The following is an 18,550-nucleotide window of genomic DNA, read 5'->3' as shown; positions in this document are numbered from 1 at the left end:
AATGGAATAAACACTTGGGAGAGAACAAAATATTAAACCCCAACCAATGTGGATTTAGAAGTGGAAGATCATGTACTACAAACTTAATATGCTTTTACTCAAGATTGCTAGACATCATACAGGAAAGAGATGGCTGGGCAGATTGTGCCTTCCTGGACCTACAAAAGGCTTTTGACAAAGTACCACACAAAAAACTACTAAGAAAAAATTGAAATAATAGGTGGAATACAAGGAAAATTATTAGAATGGATGAAAGACTTCAGAAGGAAGAAAAATGAGTGTGATATTTAGAGAAAAGAACTCAAAATAGGTAAACATGATAAGTAGAGTCCCCTAAGGCTCTGTGTTTACTGTTTATAAAAATGACATGAAGGAATTGAATGCTATATAAACTTCATTGCAGATGATGCAAAACTATTGAAGAGAGTGAGTAACGAAGAAGATTGCCAATCTTTTCAGGGAGACCTGGACAGAGTCTGGAATTGGAGTAAAAAGAATGAAGTGAATTTCAACATTAAAAAATGTAGTATAATGGAATTTGGAAAAAGCAAAAATAGAATATTGGGTCAATACAAAATTGGAACAAAAGAAGTTACAAAAGTAAACTCAGAAAGAGACCTAGGAGTAATCATTTCAAATGACATGACACCGCACAAACATGTAAACAAAATAGTTGGAGAAACATACAACTTAATAAGATCAATGAAAGTGGCCTTAAATTAGAGTATGTAGTACCACTATGGACACCCAGTAAAAAAAAAAAAAAAAAAAAAAAAAAAAAAAAAAAAAAAAAAAAAAAAAAAAAAAAAAAAAAAAAAAAAATTAAAAGAGCACTAACAAAGACGGCACCAACACTTAGCATGTTGACATACGAACAAAGATTGGACAAACTTAACTTATTAACTCTAGAGCAAAGAAGAGAAAGAGGCAATTTGATAACCATCTATAGAATTATGAAAGGGATGGAAATCCTTGATAGGGATGATCTACTTAAATGGGACAGAAGATATACAAGGGGACACAAGAAGAAACTTAAGAAGGACAGTTACAAAAGAGATCTGATAAAGAACAGTTTTCCACACAGAGTGATAGATACATGGAATAAATTGAAAGAAAAACAGCGAGTGCTAAAACTATACATGATTTTAAGAAAGAACTGGATGCAGAAAGATACAACTGCGGGTCTCTACAAGCATAGCTCTTCTCCCGCAAAATACCAGGTAAATACAACTAGGTAAATACAAAGATATACCGTATTTTACGGCTTGGAAGATGCTGCATCTTGGAAGACGCACCCTAATATTTGGAGAAAAAAAAAAAAAAAAAGAGTCATTCTCATACAAGAACACATTCACTATATACCTAACCACTGAACACAAAAACATAAGAAGGAAGGACGACATGTATTGGACATAGTTTAAATTATGAAATCACTTGTCCGATTTTGTTTGTATGGCAATGATACTAGTTGGTGATTAGTAAATATACTATACATTTTTCATTGTCCAAGGGTGGTTTTTCATAAAAATAAACTAAAAATTTCAAAAATATGCATGGTCCAAAGTGTCTTTCCGTTGCTCTGTTACAGTGTTCTTTGGCATTTCGTACAACTTGTAGGTTGTATGCGATGATATAACTAAACCGTTTTGATGAACTAGCCATGGGTGATAATTTCCATGACAAAAAAATCTTGTGACACGTATGATAGCCTGGTGGTAACTGATAAAGGCACCTGGCATGTGCGTGCATTCGTGTGTATGCATGTGTGTGTTGCTATGAGACAAAAGAGCAGCCCGTTTTCTCCACAAGCCGAGTAGGCTCCAGGAAGGATTATGGTATTGGAAATACTTGTAACAGCTAAGTACTGAATTTACATTATATAAAAGGTTGAATTAAATAGTACTTAAGCTAACATCATAGTGTAATGCCTCAACATACAAATCCAGGTCGCTATCAGTCAAGTGTCCAAGCTCAATTGAGCCTGGGTGTTGCCTTACAATACAACATTCATCTTGGAAGACGCACTAGCATTTTTCAGGGTATTTTTTAGGGAAAAAAGTGCATCTTTTAAGCCATAAAATACTGTAATAGCAAAATGCAAAGATCAACCTAAACTATTTTACAGATATGTAAACAATAAACTAAAAGACAAACATGAAATAGTGTAACTGTGTGAAGGAAATAAAGAATACACAGATGTAGAAATGGCTGAAGTAATGACCGGACACTTTAAGTCTGTATTTAAAGTTGAAAGCTCACAAATGTGGGATGATGATCACCAAGATGGATCCCCCAAAATGAAAGAAATAATGGTGACACAGAAAGAAATAAGGGACAAAATAAAGAAAATTGATGTCAGAAAGTCACATTGGCCAGACAGAAATGGCAAACTGGATATTGACCTCTTCACTCCGGGGCACATCGCACGTCTGGCAGCATTAGCTGCCTGATGTGCGATGTTGCGTCATAATAATTGCATTATAAAAAATAAAATCAGTGCTCAATCGTTCGTTCTCTTTCACCCGTGTATTTTGATAACCATAGAAAATATGATGAAGCCAGTTTAGAGAGAATGGAGGTTACGTAGGTACGACTACAATGAATATAATCAAGATGCCGACGTCGGCATCATCGAGTACCCACTTGCTCCTCATGCCACCTACGTAGGCGTCACCGTATGGAAGTGCTTAAAAGAATGCATAAATGAACTCACAGATAAAATACAGAAGATAATTGACTTCTCACTCAAAGAAGGAAAAGTACCACAAGACTGGAAAAATGCAAAAATTGTACCAATATATAAGGGAGATAAAGAAAATCCAACAAACTATAGACTGGTATCCCTTACAAGCACAACTGCAAAAATTTGCAAGAGTTATAAAAAATAAATGGACTAATCACTTGGAAGAGAACAAAATACTAAATCCCAACCAATTTGGATTTAGAAGTGGAAGATCATGTACTACAAACTTAATATGCTTTTACTCAAGATTGGTAGATATAATACAAGAAAGAGATGGTTGGGCAAACTGTGCCTTCCTGGACTTAAAAAAAGGCTTTTGACAAAGTACCACGCAAAAAGCTACTGAGAAAAATTGAAATAGGTGGAATACAGGGAAAATTATTGGAATGGATGAGACTTATTGAATGGAAGAAAAATGAGAGTGGTACTAAGAGGAAAGAACTCAAATTGGGTAAACATGATAAGTGGAGTCCCTCAAGGCTCCATGTTGGTTCCGATCATGTTTGCTATTTATATAAATGACATGGATGAAGGAATCGAATGTTATATAAACTTCTTTGTTGATGATGAAACTACTGAAGAGAGTATGTAAAAAAGATTGCAAATCTTTTCAAGAAGACCTGGACAAAGTCTGGAAATGGAGTATAAAGAATGAAGTGAATTTCAATATTAAGAAATGTAGTATAATGGAATTTGAAAAAAGTAAAAATAGAATATCTGGTCAATACAAAATTGGAACCAAGTAAGTTACAAAAGTAAATGCAGAAAGAGACCTAGGAGTAATTATCTCAAACAACATGTCACCAGACAAACATGTAAACAAAATAGTTGGAGAAACCTACAATCTAATAAGATCAATGAAAGTGGCCTTTGACTACGTGGACGAGGAAATGGTAAAGAAAATACTAGTTGATGAGATGTACAAGGGGAGAGAGTGACAGCAGGCTGGAAGTGAGCATTAAGGGAGAGAGACTGGAGGAAGTAGATAGTTTTAGATACTTGGGTGCGAATGTGACAGGAAAGGGAGGAGTGGGGGTGGAGGAAGAATGTAGATTGAGAGAAGCAAGTAAATGCCTTGGGGGATTAAAAAGTGTAATGAGAAACAGACATCTGGGAATGGAAGCTAAGAGGAGGTTATATGGAGGAGTGATTGTGCCAACACCACTGTACAGGGCAGAAACATGGAACATAAGAGAGGAAGAGAGGAGTTTCAATGTGTTTGAGATGAAATGTCTGAGAAGTATGATAAGGGTTACTAGGCTAGAGTGAGAAATGAGGTGAGGAGGAGAACAGGGATGGAAAGGGAGTTGGGAGATAGGGTTGGTGAAAGAGTATTAGGATGGTTTGGACACATGGAAAGAATGAGTGAAAAAAGATTAGTAAAAGAGGTGTGGAAGGCAGAGGTGGAAGGAGTGAATATGAGGGGGCGTCCTAGGATGAGATGGATGGATGGGGTAAAAGGGGCATTACAAAAGAGAGGAAGGTCCATTGAGGAAGGACGGGAAGGGACAGAAGATAGGGGTGAATGGAGAGGGGTTGTGTATGGATGATGCTGTGATGCATGAGGGGGAGTAGGTGGGGGATGGGGGGTGAGGAAATATGTATGAGAAATACTTTGACGCAGCCCAAAGGGATTTCTCCATGTCTTCTCCTTTTCTGCATGAGGGGATGGAGAGGGGGATCGCCGAATCAATGAAGTGGCCTTGCTGTGGATGTACTATGTCTTACAACACTGCTTCTGACACAGGGCAGTGGACAGGATGCAGGGATAACCCATCATCCAGGAGGTGCCAAGATGAGAGGAAGGGAGGGGGGTGGAGGGGAATGGAATATGTAGGGGATGGAATGGGTGGGAGTGGTTTCTATGCTTTTTTCTTTTTGGCTACCCCCTGTGTAAGGGGGAAAAAAAGCCTTTGGTATAAGTATGTTTACCACAGCAGCTACACCTACCTAACTTCTCTATGTATTTTCCTATACCTGGTTAGATTGGTTCCATGTATTTACCTATTTGTATTTACCTAGTTGTATTTTGTGGGAAGGGGAGCTATACTCATGCTGTCCCGCCTTTGTTTCTCGCAGTGTCTAGTTTGCTCTTGAACTCGTGAATAGTTTTTGCGCACACTATTTCATTGTCCAGTTTGTTCCAAGTGTCCACCACTCTATGTGGAAAGCTGTTTTTCTTCAGATCTCTTCTGTAGCTATGTTTTTTTATTTTCTTTCCATGTCCTCTTGTCCAAGTTTAACAAGTCCTCTCTATCAAGTATTTCTTTGCCTTTCATGATTCTGTAGATGGTCAATAAGTCACCTCTCTTCTTTGCTCCAGAGTCGGTAACTCCAGTTTAGCCAATCTCTCCTCATATGACAAGTTTGCAAGTGCAGGTGCCATTTTTGTTGCTGCTCTCTGGATTCTTTCTATTTTCTTTATATTCTTTTTGGTACTGGGTGACCACAATGTCACCGCATATTCTAGTCAAGGCCTTATCAGTGTGACAAATATTTTATAATAATTTCTTTGTCCAAATATGGAAATGCCACTTTTATTGATCTTAGCATCTTGTAGGATTCTCCGACAATTTTGTTTATCTGTTTGTCATAGGACAAGTCATTTGAGATAATTACCCCCAAATCTTTTAGTCCATATATCACAATACATTTTTTCCTATCCACTGTATCTCTGACCAGATTCGCTTTTTCATTAACTACTTGGATAATTGTGTCTTTTGCATTTTCCTGCATTTGTTCTGGACTTAATCTTTTGGATATTTTCCTCATCTAAGTTCTCTTCAATTTTTTCAATTATTTCTTGTGTCTTGTTGTTTACCTCTTTTTTTAAGTTTTCACTATTGGTAGTATCATTAGTTCTCTTCTTTTCATTATCACTCTTCAGCTCTCTTATATCCTTTTTCAATTCCTTAATCTCGTTTCTTAGATCCAAGTCATTTTTCCTCAGGTTGGAGATCTCAAAGTTTGCTTGCACTAAGCAATCCATTAAACCAATGATTTTGTTTCTTAAGTCCAAAATTTCATTCTCCAACCATTTCCTATTTTTGCTCATTTCCCTCTCTACTTAAACTACTGCTTTCGTACTTACTAAATCCAGAAAAAGCATCTTTGTGATATTCCCATGTGGTAATGTTTGTTTACATTGGGGTTCGGCATGACGTCCCCAGATGGCTCTCATTCGCAGTTGCCTTTCGAGTCAGACTTTTTGTTATTTTCCTTCATTTTTTTGCTAATTACATCTTAATACAATTAACTAGCACTGCAGAGATATCATTACGGACACCCACGATTTCTCCCCTCCCCTACAATATAAATCAGGTTTCCTTTTTTGTTGTTTATCCTCTTCTTTAGGGCCCAGTGACAACGAAAGTGTTCACAGTTCCGTGGTCGGCGTGTAGATGCTAATGTGGCGAAATTGCATGCATGAATGTTGCATAGTGTGCCTGGATGGTTGGTATGCGTGTGAGTGATGCGTGATGTCGGAGAGTCGAAGCATAAGCAAGGGGGTATGTAGCGAGGGTATGATGGGGGGACGCCAGGGGGGGTCCCGGCGTCGCCTGCCATACCTCGCATAGAGAGAGTAAGCCTAGCATTGGTGTTGAACACACGTGCAAAATCCTCATGTTCGCTAAGCAGAATAAACAAGAGAAGACTGAACTCCTGCCTTTCCCTGATACGGACAATTGTAGGCGTGAACTTGTCTTTAACTCGTGCTCCCATGATCACGGCCATGTGCAATAGAAAAAGGTGAGTTTAATGTACATGCGAATACGTAACACTAATTTATACAATTGAGTGGCAGATACATATATCGACTCTCCTTTTTCTTGTTTGCATTTCCAAAATATGAATTGCCCATACCTCTTGTTTATTTGAGGTGTGAAATATACACTTAAAGCATTTTTGGCTAACATGCACTAGGAGAGCCTTTGGGTTCAAGTTGTGGCAGAATGTGGCATGCTTGTGGTTATGGCGTTTTGTCACATTCCGCCACAACACGAACCCGGAGGCTCTCCTAGTGCACATGACATTTCGTCACTGCCAGAAATACCGGGTGACTTCCCTCAAAGTGATTGATTAGCAAGTAAGAAACTCTAGTATAAAACTTAGAACTTTGATAATACTCATTGGATTAGATATTATCCTAACAAGATAGAACATCCCTATAGCTACTGAAGAAGGGTCTTGAACCCAAAATCACGATCTAGCTAATATGACTACATACAGCCAAGTCATAAATTTCCTTTCTAAGGGACACAAATCTGTAATAAGGTATATGGAAAATACCTTTAAGAAAATAATGAAAAACTAGCCATCACTTTTAATGATATATGCATTAGAGAAAAACTCCTGCCCAAATACACTTATAATATATATATATATATATATATATATATATATATATATATATATATATATATATATATATATATATATATATATACAGGGTGCGGCAGGTATTTGAGAACAAAGGAGATTGTTTGTAATAAGGTTTATTAACGTTTTAGTATATATTCAAATTAGCATTTATTGTATTCTATACATTAACACAAAGCAAATGCACTGTTTCACTCTATGGAACCTCCATCCTTGTCAATGATATCTTCCAAGCGACGTCTAAATCGTTGGCAAGCACCAATGAGCTGACTCTTGGATATGTTAGCCATTGCAGCGACAATGGCTTCTTGGAGAGATGCTATAGTGTTGTGAGGTTTACGATTAGACTCCCTCTCAACTACGCCCCAAACATAATAGTCCAAAGCATTGACATCAGGGGAGCTAGGGGGCCACTTGTTGGGGGTTACGTGGTCATGAAAATTGGTGGCCATCCATTCTTGGGTTGTGTGAGCTGTATGGGATGGAGCAGAGTCTTGCTGGAAGACGTACGGCCTGCCACGTGCTACACCATCCATCCAAGGCTTTACAACAGTCTCCAACACTTCAGTGTAAGAAGCTGCATTGACACGAAGTCCTTGGCGGACAAAAAAAGGGAGGCATCACATCGCCTTCACTGCTCACGACACTCAGAACCATCACTGATGCTGGAAATTTAGTATGCATAACCGTTGGAACTTCACCTGCAGTTTGACACAACCAACGATCGTTCCTCCTATTCACCTTCTGGTCCTGAACAAAGTTCTTCTCATCAGAGAAGAACCAAAGGATTCCTGGTTCTTCAGGATGTTTTAACTTGTTCAAAAGACGTCTGGCCCTGATGACTCGGTTCTCATATGTCTTCTGTGACATGAACTGTCCTCTTCGGATCACATACGACTTATACCGGAGATCTTCGTGAACAACACGTCGAATGGTGGCCTCATCAACTTGAAAATCCTTGGCCAGTGCCCTCATGGACTTCCCAGGGCTTTCATCAATTGCCGATTGAATAGCATTTATGAATTCTGATGTTCTGATGCTATCCGATCGTCGGGAATATTGTTTACGTTGCGATGTACTTGCCACATTGCCTCTGGCATCCACAAGTTCCCTTCTGACCTTATAAACGAAGGACCGGGCAACATTAAGGAAGGCAGCAATTTCAGAATTAGTATGCCCAGCTGCTATAGAGGCGATAACTGCATGCCTTTTCATTTCTTGGGTAATATTTGATTGTGCCATTTTCAGCTGTAAAAGAAAAGGAATGGTTAGCTATGGTGTCTAAACTACTAGACCACTTAGAAGATGCGTTCTCAAATACCTGCCGCACCCTGTATATATATACTGATGTACACATGAAGACATGTATTTGTGTGATACTGAATCTTTATACATTTGATCAACTTAAGCACAAAACTTGTTTTACCCACCTGACTTGTGAAGTATCCAAATGCAAATGCAGATAATATCCATCCTTGCCAGTATAGACTCCAGTGAAATTCACTTGCCATAGGTATTATGGCAAGTGGCATGAGCACTCTGTCAGCAGCATTTATGAAGTTTGCAATGGAGCAAAGTAATACAACCTTTGATTTGTATCCAAATGATCTCCATTGTAGCTTCATCCTGTTTTTCAAAACAACATGTTACATTCTTGATTATATATATATGTATATATATATAATATATATATATATATATATATATGTATAAATATTATATATATATACACATACACACACATTATATATATACACATATTCATATATATATACACATATTCATATATATACACATATTTATATATATACATATATTAATATATATATATATATATATATATATATATATATATATATATATATATATATATATATATACACACATATATATGCATATATATATATATATATATATATATATATATATATATATATATAAAAGCTAGTATGATATGATTATGATAGTATATCAATATGTACACTCATCCTTCAAGCTAACAGACAATCGGGGGAAATCCAATATAAAACACAAAATTATGTAAAATGTGTCATATGGCAATTAAAAAAAAAATACATGTAAACTGTAAATAATGTACATAGTGTAAATACTGGAAATTCACCATATTTAATCCCCCAGATTTTGTCATTTGCAGTTGCAGTTGTCACACAGTATGTATAAAATAGCAGCAAAGAGCACCCAAGTGTACTTCAATACACTAAAACATGTAAAAAAAAAAAATACAATAGAATGGAAGCCTCAACTCAAATCAGTCAACAATGATATTGTTCAAACCATGCAACTGTGAAAAAGTAGTAAGATTAAATAACCAAATCCCTCCATTGGAAAAGAACCCTAAAGTTCTAGGCCTCACATTTGATGCTCATATGACTTTCAGCCCATATATCACAGACCTGACAGCAAAAATTGACAAGAAATCACATATACTTAAATCCATTATAAGCATTGACTTTGGATAACAGAAAAACTCTAATAACAATCTTCAAGTAATTTATAAGAACCATCCTTGACTACAAATCCACAGCATGGTTCTCAACAATGAGAAAAACCAACACAATCAATTGTACAAACTTTATAGAATGGAGCACTGAGATCAACAAGAGAATGCACAAAAACCACCCCAATTGGACACCTGCATCCAGAAACCAAAATCCTCCTCACAGAACATTGTAGGAGCTGTGCTCATGAGGGCCTATCTCTATATCTCCATTTATCAAACTTTGCTTTAACCCTTAACAGACGATTATGCTGATGTTGGCATCATGAGGCACAAGTGGGTATACATGGATGCCAGCATCAGCATCATGATTATATTTATTTTGTAGATGTACCTGAGTGACCCCTCCCCGTATCCTGTGAACTGGCTTGATCATGTTTTCTGTGGTTACCAACATTCAGGGTGAAAGAGAATGAGTATCACAGCTGAAACTTTACATCTTATAATGTGTGTATTGTGATGCATCATTAAATCATCATACATCAGGCAGCCTAATGTATTTACCTAGTTGTACCTAGTTATATTTTATGGGAAGAGAGCTATCCTTGTAGTGACCTGCTTTTGTATTTTTCAGCATCCAGTTTGATCTTAAATTCTTGCATACATTTTGCACTCACCATTTCCTCATTCAATTTGTTCCAGATATCCACTCTGTGCAGAAAGCTATTCTTTTTCAGATCTCTTCTATTACTATCCTTTTTAAGTTTCTTTTCATGTCCTCTTGTTTTTATTTTATCCCACTTTAGTAAATCATCTCTATCAAGGACTTCCATCCCTTTCATAATTCTCTAGATGGTTAGTAGATCTCCTTTCTCTTTTTTGTTCCAGGGTTTGTAGTTCCAGTTTGGCCAATCTTTGTTCGTATGTCAATTTGGAGAATGTTAGTGCCATCTTTGTCATAGTGTTGCAGTGTACTCCAATCTTGGTCTTATCAATATAACTAATATTTTCTTTACCATTTCTTCATCCAAGTAGTTAAAGGCCACTTTCATTGATCTTAGTAAATTGAAAGTTTCTCCCATTGTTGATATATTTTTCTGGTGCCATGTCAGTGGTGATAATTACTCCAAAGTCCCTTTCAGAGTTGACTTTTTTAGCTTCCTTTGTACCAATTTTATATTGTCCCAATATTCTATTCTTACTTTTTCCCAATTCCATTATACTACATTTCTTGATGTTGAAGTTCACTTCACACTTTTGACTCCATTCCCAGACTTTGTCCAGGTCTTTTTGTAGTGATTTACAATCTTCCTCTGTATTTACTCTCTTTAGTAGTTTTGCATCATCTGCAAAGTTCATATATTCTACAACTTCATCCATGTCACTTATATATATATGGAAAACATTATTGGAGCCAATACAGAACCTTGTGGCACTCCACTTATCATTTCTTCCCAGGTTGAGTTCTTGTCTCTAAGTACCAACCTCATTTTTCTTCCATTCAAGAAATCTTTCAACCATCCAATAACTTTCCTTGTACACCACCTATTGTTTAAATTTTTCTTAGTAGCTTTTTGTGTGGTACTTCGGGGTATTGGCTGCATGTTATTGTGGCAAATTAGCTTGTAGTTGATACTTTAAGGCCTATATAGGGCACCCCTATGGACCAGAGCCACACATAATTTTGTCTGTGATAGAGGAATACTCTGTTCATAGAGAAATGATGACACTTTCATTATACTGCAACTGTCCCTCCATTATGCTGTCCCCCGACCCCTTGTTACTGTCCTGTACCACTTCTCTGAATATTCATTCCCTTTTTTTTGCCTACTCTGTGGTGGGGGAAAAGAATGCTGCCACCAAATCTTCCCACTTGAGTCATACAAGGCGACAAAAAATGGGACAGGGGATAGGACTAGGAATCCTGCTACCTGTAGCAACAAAGGGGACATTCCTAAAAAAAAGTAAAGGCATAAGAGGGTCTAGGAGTTTTATAACCAGTACCCTAAGGTTTGGGTCTTCTAATGTGTGTGGATGTGGTACAGATGTGAGTAAAAGGGAAGAGATAGGCAGTATGTTTGTGAGAAGAAGGATGTGTTGGCACTGAGTGAAATGAAGTTGAAAGTGAGGGGCAAGTGTAAGTTTGGGAGTGTAGTTGGGAGGTTCTCAGGAGTGAAAAGAGGATGAGGGAAAGACGGGGGTGGCTATACTAGTAAGTGAGGAGATAGGTATGCATGTATTGGAGTGGAAGGAGGTTTCTTTGAGGTTAATATGGATGAAGGTGAGGCTGGGAAGAGAGATGTGGGGTTTTGTAAATGCATATGGGCCTGGTAGTGAGAAGAGCATAGAGGAAAGGGTGGCTTTTTGGATGGATTTAAAGAGTGCACAGAGGGATTAGGGGGAATGTCAATGTAATGGTATTGGGAGACCTTCATGCTAAGGTAGGAAAGGAACCAATAGACAGTGATTGGGAAGTATAGAGTTCCAGGAAAAAATTGTAGTGGAGAGTTGACAGTGGAGATGTGTCTCAAGAGTTGATGATAGCAAATACAGTGTTTAGGAAGAAAGTCAAGCATAAGTACACATGGGAGAGGGTGGTGGATGGAAGGGTGGCAGATAGAGCTTTAATGGACTATATAGTGATAACCAGGACTATAGTAGGAAGAGTTAAGGATGTACATGTTCTAAGATGAGAGAGTGGGGGAATATCAGATCATATTTGGGTGGAAGGTAGGTTGAGAGTGGAAAATATGTGGAGAAAGAGAAAAAGGGCAGAAGGTAGGGAGGTACTTAAGAGTGAACTGCTTAAATGAGAAAGAAAAGGAAAAGGAATATAAGAAGAAGCTGAGAGAGGAGTGGGAGGGAGTGAAAGATAGAGTAGAACTAGGAGTGGAGAAGGAATGGGGATGGTTCAAGGAGGGAGTCATAAGGTTTGCAAAGATGGTGTGTGGAACAAGGAGGATGGGAGGAAATAGAAGGAAGGGTAGCAAGTGGTAGGATGAGGAAGCAATGAAGGTTGTAGAAGAGAAGAAGCAGGCTTTCATAGATTGGTTACAAATTAGGACAAGGGATTGGTATGAGAGGTAAGAAGTAAAGAGAAGTAAAGCATAAGATAAAGGAGGCAAAGAGGAGAGCAGATGTAAAATGGGGTACGAGTATGACAGAAAATTTTAAATATGATAAAAATAAATTGGAAAGAAATTAAGAGGAAGAGGAGGCAAATCAAGCGGAGAAGAAAAGGTAAAAGGTGCAGATGGAGAGATGATAATGGAAGAGAAGGCAGTGAGAGGAAGGTGGGCAGAGTATTTTAGGGAATTGCTAAATGTGAAGGAGGATGGGGAGGGAAAGGTAGTTGCAGTGGGAAGCGCTAAGATGTAATGATAGCAGCTGTTAAGATGGTGAGAGCAGGTAAGGCACTGGGGTTAGATGGATGCCATCCAGAATGTCTGAAATAAGGAGGTACAGTTATGGTGGACTGGCTGGTGAGGTTATTTAATGTTTGTTTAAGAGAGGGTAGAGTGCTGGAGGACTGAAGGAGTACTTGTATAGTTCCACTTTATGAGGGAAAAGGGGACAAGTGTGAGTGTAGTAGTTTCAGAGGGATCAGCTTGTTAAGTGTAGTTGGGAGGGCTTATGGGAGAGCCTTGACTGAGAGGATTAGGAGAGGAACAGAGGGAGTAATTTGTGAGGAACCGTGTGGGTTTAGGACATGTAGAGGTTGTGTATATCAGGTAAATGTGGTAAGACAGATATGCAAGAAAGCTATAGGAAAAGGTAAGGATGTTTTTTTTGGCTTTTATGGATCTGGAAAAGGCTTATGACAGGATAGACAGGAAGGCACTGTGAGAGGTTTTGCAGATATATGAGATAGGAGGAAAGCTGTTAAGATGGTGTGTGGAACAAGGAGTTATACTTCTAAGTGTCCTTTTATTCTGACCGTGCCACTACAGTCAGGAAGTCTCTTGTTCCCAATCGTATCTTTCTATTCTTACCATTCATATATATATATATATATATATATATATATATATATGTATATGTATATAACATATGTGTGTGTCTCAAGAACTATTATTAATAGTAGTCCTTGGTGTGTGTGTGTGTATTTACCTAGTTGTATTTTACGGGAAGGGGAGCTATGCTCGTGGTGTCCAGTCTTCATATCTCATTTTATCTAAACTATTTTTAAATTCATGTATTGTTTTTGCACACACCACTTTCTCATCTAACTTGTTCCAACTGTCTATTACTCTGTGAGGAAAGCTGTTCTTTTTCAGATCTCTTCTATAGCTGTCTTTTTATATTTTCTTTCCGTGTCCTCTTGTATTTCTATCATCCCATTTTATCAGATTCTCTCTATCAGTAATTTCTATGCCTTTCATGATTCTGTAAATAGCTATCAAATCTCCTCTCTCTCTTCTTTGCTCTAGTGTCTGTAGTTCAAGTTTTGCTAGTCTCTCTTCATATGATAGTTTTGAGAGTGTTGGTGCCAATTTTGTAATTGCTCTTTGTATTCTTTCAAGTTTTTTATAAAAAAAAATTGTACTTGGTGACCATATCGTTGCTGCATATTCCAATCTTGGTCTTATCAGGGTGATTAGAATTTTCTTCACCATTTCTTCATCCAGGTATGTAAATGCAACTTTGATTGTTCTTATTATATTATAAGTTTCTCCAAAAATCTTATTTATATGTTTCTAAGGTGACATATTATTCATAATAATGACTCCCAGGTCCTTCTCATTTTCTACTTTTTTTTATTCCTTCTTCTCCCAATTTATATGATCCTGTTATTCTGTTTTTACTTTTTCCAAATTCCATTATACTACACTTTTTTGTATTGAACTCCATCTCCCACTTCCTACTCCATTCATGTACTTTATTTAGATCTCTCTGTAGTGATTCACAATCTTCTTCCGTGTTCACTCTTTTCAGTAGTTTTGCATCATCTGCAAAGAAGCTCATATAGCTTTCAATTCCTTCATCCATATCATTAATATATATAGCAAACATTATTGGGGCCAGAACTGTTCCTTCCGGAACACCGCTTATTACTTCATCCCATTTTGAGTGTTTGTCTCTTATCACTACTCTCATTTTCCTTTCTTGCAAAAAGTCTTCCATCCAATTAAGCAGTTTGCCCTGTATTCCTCCTTCAGTTTCTAATTTCTTAAGCAACTTATGTGGTACTTTATCAAAAGCTTTTTTTAGGTCTAGAAATGCACAATCAGCCCATCCATCTCTTTCTTGTATTATATCTATTAGCCTTGAATAGAAGTATATTAAATTGGTGACGCATGATCGTCCTTGTCTGAATCCAAATTGCCTTGAATTTAACACATTGTTTTTTTTCTAAATATTTTACCCATCTACTTTTGACAATTCTTTCACAAATTTTTGCTATTGTACTTGTTAGAGAGACTGGTCTATAGTTGGTAGGGTCTTCTTTATTTCCTCCTTTATATATGGGTACTATATTTGCTTTTTTCCAATCTTCTGGAACTTTTCCTTCTTTCAAGGAACTGTTTATTATGCTATGTATTTTGTCTCCCAGTTCATTCCTGCATTCTTTCAAAATCCAGTTTGCTATTTCATCTGGTCCATGCGATTTTCTGACATCAAGATTACACAAGTGTTTCAGTATTTCGTTCTTTGTTACTTCTATTTCTTTCATGGGAGGGACTTTCTCTTTCCATTCGATCTCTTCAGGTTGTATGTTCTCCCTTGTAAACACTGATTTAAAATGTTTGTTCATAATTTCCGCCATTTCAATTTCCTCTGTGTATTCAACTCCTCCTATCTTAATTTCTCCAAGTCTTGTTTGTTTTTCAATTTGTTGTTTACAAATCTGTAAAATAGTTTTGGTTGATCTTTACACTTTTCTATGCCATCTTTTTCATATTTTCTCTTTTCCTCTCTGCATGTTTGCACATATTCATTTCTATAACAAGTATATATTTTCCATTTTTCAGGCCTTCTGTCTTTTTTCCATCTGGTCCATGCTTTGTCTCTTTTGTCTTTTAACTCTCTACAACTTTTATTGCACCAGCATTTAACATATTTTTTTTCTTGTTTTTGTCTTGGGACATACTTTTCCACTCCTTTTTTGTAAATTTTTGTCAAAATATTCCATTTCTCTTCCACTGTTGTTTCTTCTTTGTATATTTCTTCCCAGTTTTCTTTTTGAAAGAATTCTCTTATTTTATCAAAGTTTGTTTTTTCATACATCATTCTTCCTTTTCTATATTGTTCATTTCTTTTCATGTATTTTTCTTCATTTAGTTCCAGTTCAATCAATATGTGGTCACTTTTAATTATTGGTGTTTTATATTCAATCTTGTCCACTATTCTAGGTTCAGATGTAATTATTAGGTCTAGTCTCGATGGTTCTTCCTCATTTCTATACCTAGTGTTCTCCTGTATCCACTGTGTCATTGTATTGTCAATAATCATCTCAAGTAGAGCGTTTCCCCATGAGTCATCTCCACCCTTTACTGTCATCTCTTCCCAGCAGATTTCTTTGCAATTAAAGTCGCCCATCATAACTATTCTTCCTCCATCTTCCATTATCTTATTTAATGTTATCTTTGTGTCCTCTAACATACTTTTATGTTCACTCTCTTCCCACGAGGCTGTTTTTGGAGGCACATAATTTATCACAAACTTTCTGCTTTTCTTATCTCTGTCTTCCACTTCGATCATAATCATCTCTACTGTATTCTTTCCATATGTGACCCACCTCACATTTATATCCTTCTTAGTCAGGAACATAACTCCACCCCCTTACTTTGTCTCTCTGTTTCTAATCCAATAATTATATGCATCATGTCCTACACTGTTGGGTGGTAGTGGACCTTTTTATTTTGTTTCTACAATTCCCATTATGTCCAGTTCTTTTTCCTTCAAATTATCATTCAGCTCATTCAATCCTGTTATTAATCCATCTATATTTGTGTAAGACACTCTTAGTTTTCTGCCACTTCCATTGTGTTCTCTGTTTCCCTTTTGTTTTTCTCTTGTATGTCGAATTGCCTTAGTTTCATAATCACTACTCTCCAATAGAATCTCTCTTTTTCTGACTCTGTTCTGTTCTCGTTTTTTTCCTTAGCTTCAAGTCTTTTCTTTTTTCTTCCTCTCTTTCCTCTTTATTCATTTCCCTTTTTATCCATACCTTTTTATATTGTTCATTTGTTGCTAGTTTCCCTGTTTTGGATAAGATATTCTCTGCCGTCGTTTGTGACCTGAATTTAATCTTAATTGGTCTGGTCTTATCTGTACTATACTTTCCGAGTCTGAACTTCTCTTCGATTTGTTTCATTATTTCTGGTTCATCTTCCTGAACTAATTGTAGTAAACTGTTTAAATTTTTCATTTTCCTCTTTGATTCTTGAGGTTCTATCTGGGTTATGTTTCTCTTCCATTCCTAATATAATTATACATTTCTTTTTGTCTGCTAAGTCTCTTACAATATTCTCCTTCTGTCTCATCACTTTGATAACTGAGTCTTTAGTTTGTTCTTTCATTTGCTGTTTAATTATATCAGTAAATGCAACTTTACTGTTTTCTTGGATTGTCTTCCAACCCTTAGCTTCTTTAGCTATGGCCTCTTTGTTTTCTTTATTATTCCTCTTTAATTCTTCATTCTCCTCTTTTACTTCTCTTAACTGTCTTTTTAGTTCTTCTATTTCATCAGTTAAGTTTTTGTTCGCCTTCTCTAGTTCTTCCAATTTTTCAACTATCTCTGCAATTTTTGACATTTTACCGAACCAAATCTCCCAATGTTCAGTCATTTGTTCAAGTTTTTCCTCCAGTTTTGCCAGTCGGGGGAGGTTGGTATCCGCCCCCCCCTCATTAAATCCTTGGAAATTATTATCCTCACCTTCCATTGTACTGCTCTTATCTATGTTTCTAATCTTTACATTTTTGTTAGTCCCATCATCATCGAAATCCAAAACATCGGTTCGGCGTTTGTTTACAAGCCGTCTGGCCTCTTGGACCAAGCCCTCCCCTTCCTCATTTCCTTCAGTAATCCCTCCCCTTCTCCTTTTTCCTCACTTTCCCACTACACCACGAGCAATTTCCCCCCCCCACCCTGTAAATACAATAGATACTTCCTTTGCTTTGGGATCCACGAAACGTCTTCTACACCGTCCGTTCGGTGGTGTGTGTGTGTATATATATATATATATTTTGGAAGGAGGCCATTCTGAATACAAGCTTTGTTGAAGTCTTCAGCAGTAGTAGCATTATTCAACTTATAGGAAGTACTCTCGATATTTCTAATGAGAGATCGGAGGTTGGAGGTCAGGGTATCGATAGAATCTCCAAGGAACATGGTTTACTCTAGACATCTTTCGACCCCATCAGAGGTCATCTTCAGGAGTTACAATATACACAATGATAAACAGGAATGACATATGAGGTGTGGCGGGGGAGATTTTGTACCCACGAAGAAACACTGGGGCAGGAAGTCATATGAGGTGTGGCGGGGGAGATGTCGTGCCCGCGAGGAAACCCTGGGACAGGAAGTCATATGAGGTGTGGCGGGGGAGATGTCGTGCCCGCGAAGAAGCTCTGGGACAGGAAGTCGACGTAGCTACCCACGGAGCACCGACGGGTTCCCTGTAGGTTGTTGGTAGGGTTTCCTCATTGATGGGAGAGAAGCTTCAGGCTGTAGCAGGATATTGATGGAGGGTTGATCCAGACGAATAAAAATTGATTCAGCCATCCTTAATCTCCTTCTGTCTTGTTCTCGATACAGTATTGTTGTCTGTGTTTCTAGTTGTTGCCTGGTGAGGGAGTGTCCATGTGTATTACTGATGTGACGGAGTATAGCCCCATCCTGCAAATGTGCCGTCATCCTTTTTGACAAGGTGATAGTGGTTGAACCATTAGAAATATCGAGAGTACTTCTTATAAGTTGAATAATGCTACTACTGCTGTAGACTTCACCAAAGCTTATATATATA

The 18,550-nt window shown here is 37.4% G+C and overlaps 1 protein-coding gene across 1 annotated transcript in view; it reads right to left on the bottom strand.

The window, feature by feature from the left end:
• The window catches only part of LOC143020639 (uncharacterized), a 111,029-nt gene that overhangs the window by 89,987 nt on the left and 2,492 nt on the right, over positions 1 to 18,550 (bottom strand). Inside the window, exon 2 of the mRNA XM_076177137.1 lies at positions 8,554 to 8,749. Within this exon, the coding sequence (XP_076033252.1) occupies positions 8,554 to 8,748 (195 nt within the window). The 5' untranslated portion in view covers position 8,749. The remainder of the gene's footprint in view (positions 1 to 8,553; positions 8,750 to 18,550) is intronic.

This window comes from Oratosquilla oratoria, chromosome 40, assembly GCF_046742065.1.
Source record: "Oratosquilla oratoria isolate Oo_2021 chromosome 40, ASM4674206v1, whole genome shotgun sequence".
Classification (NCBI taxonomy): Eukaryota; Metazoa; Arthropoda; class Malacostraca; order Stomatopoda; family Squillidae; genus Oratosquilla; species Oratosquilla oratoria.
This window is presented reverse-complemented; position numbering and strand designations above follow the sequence as displayed.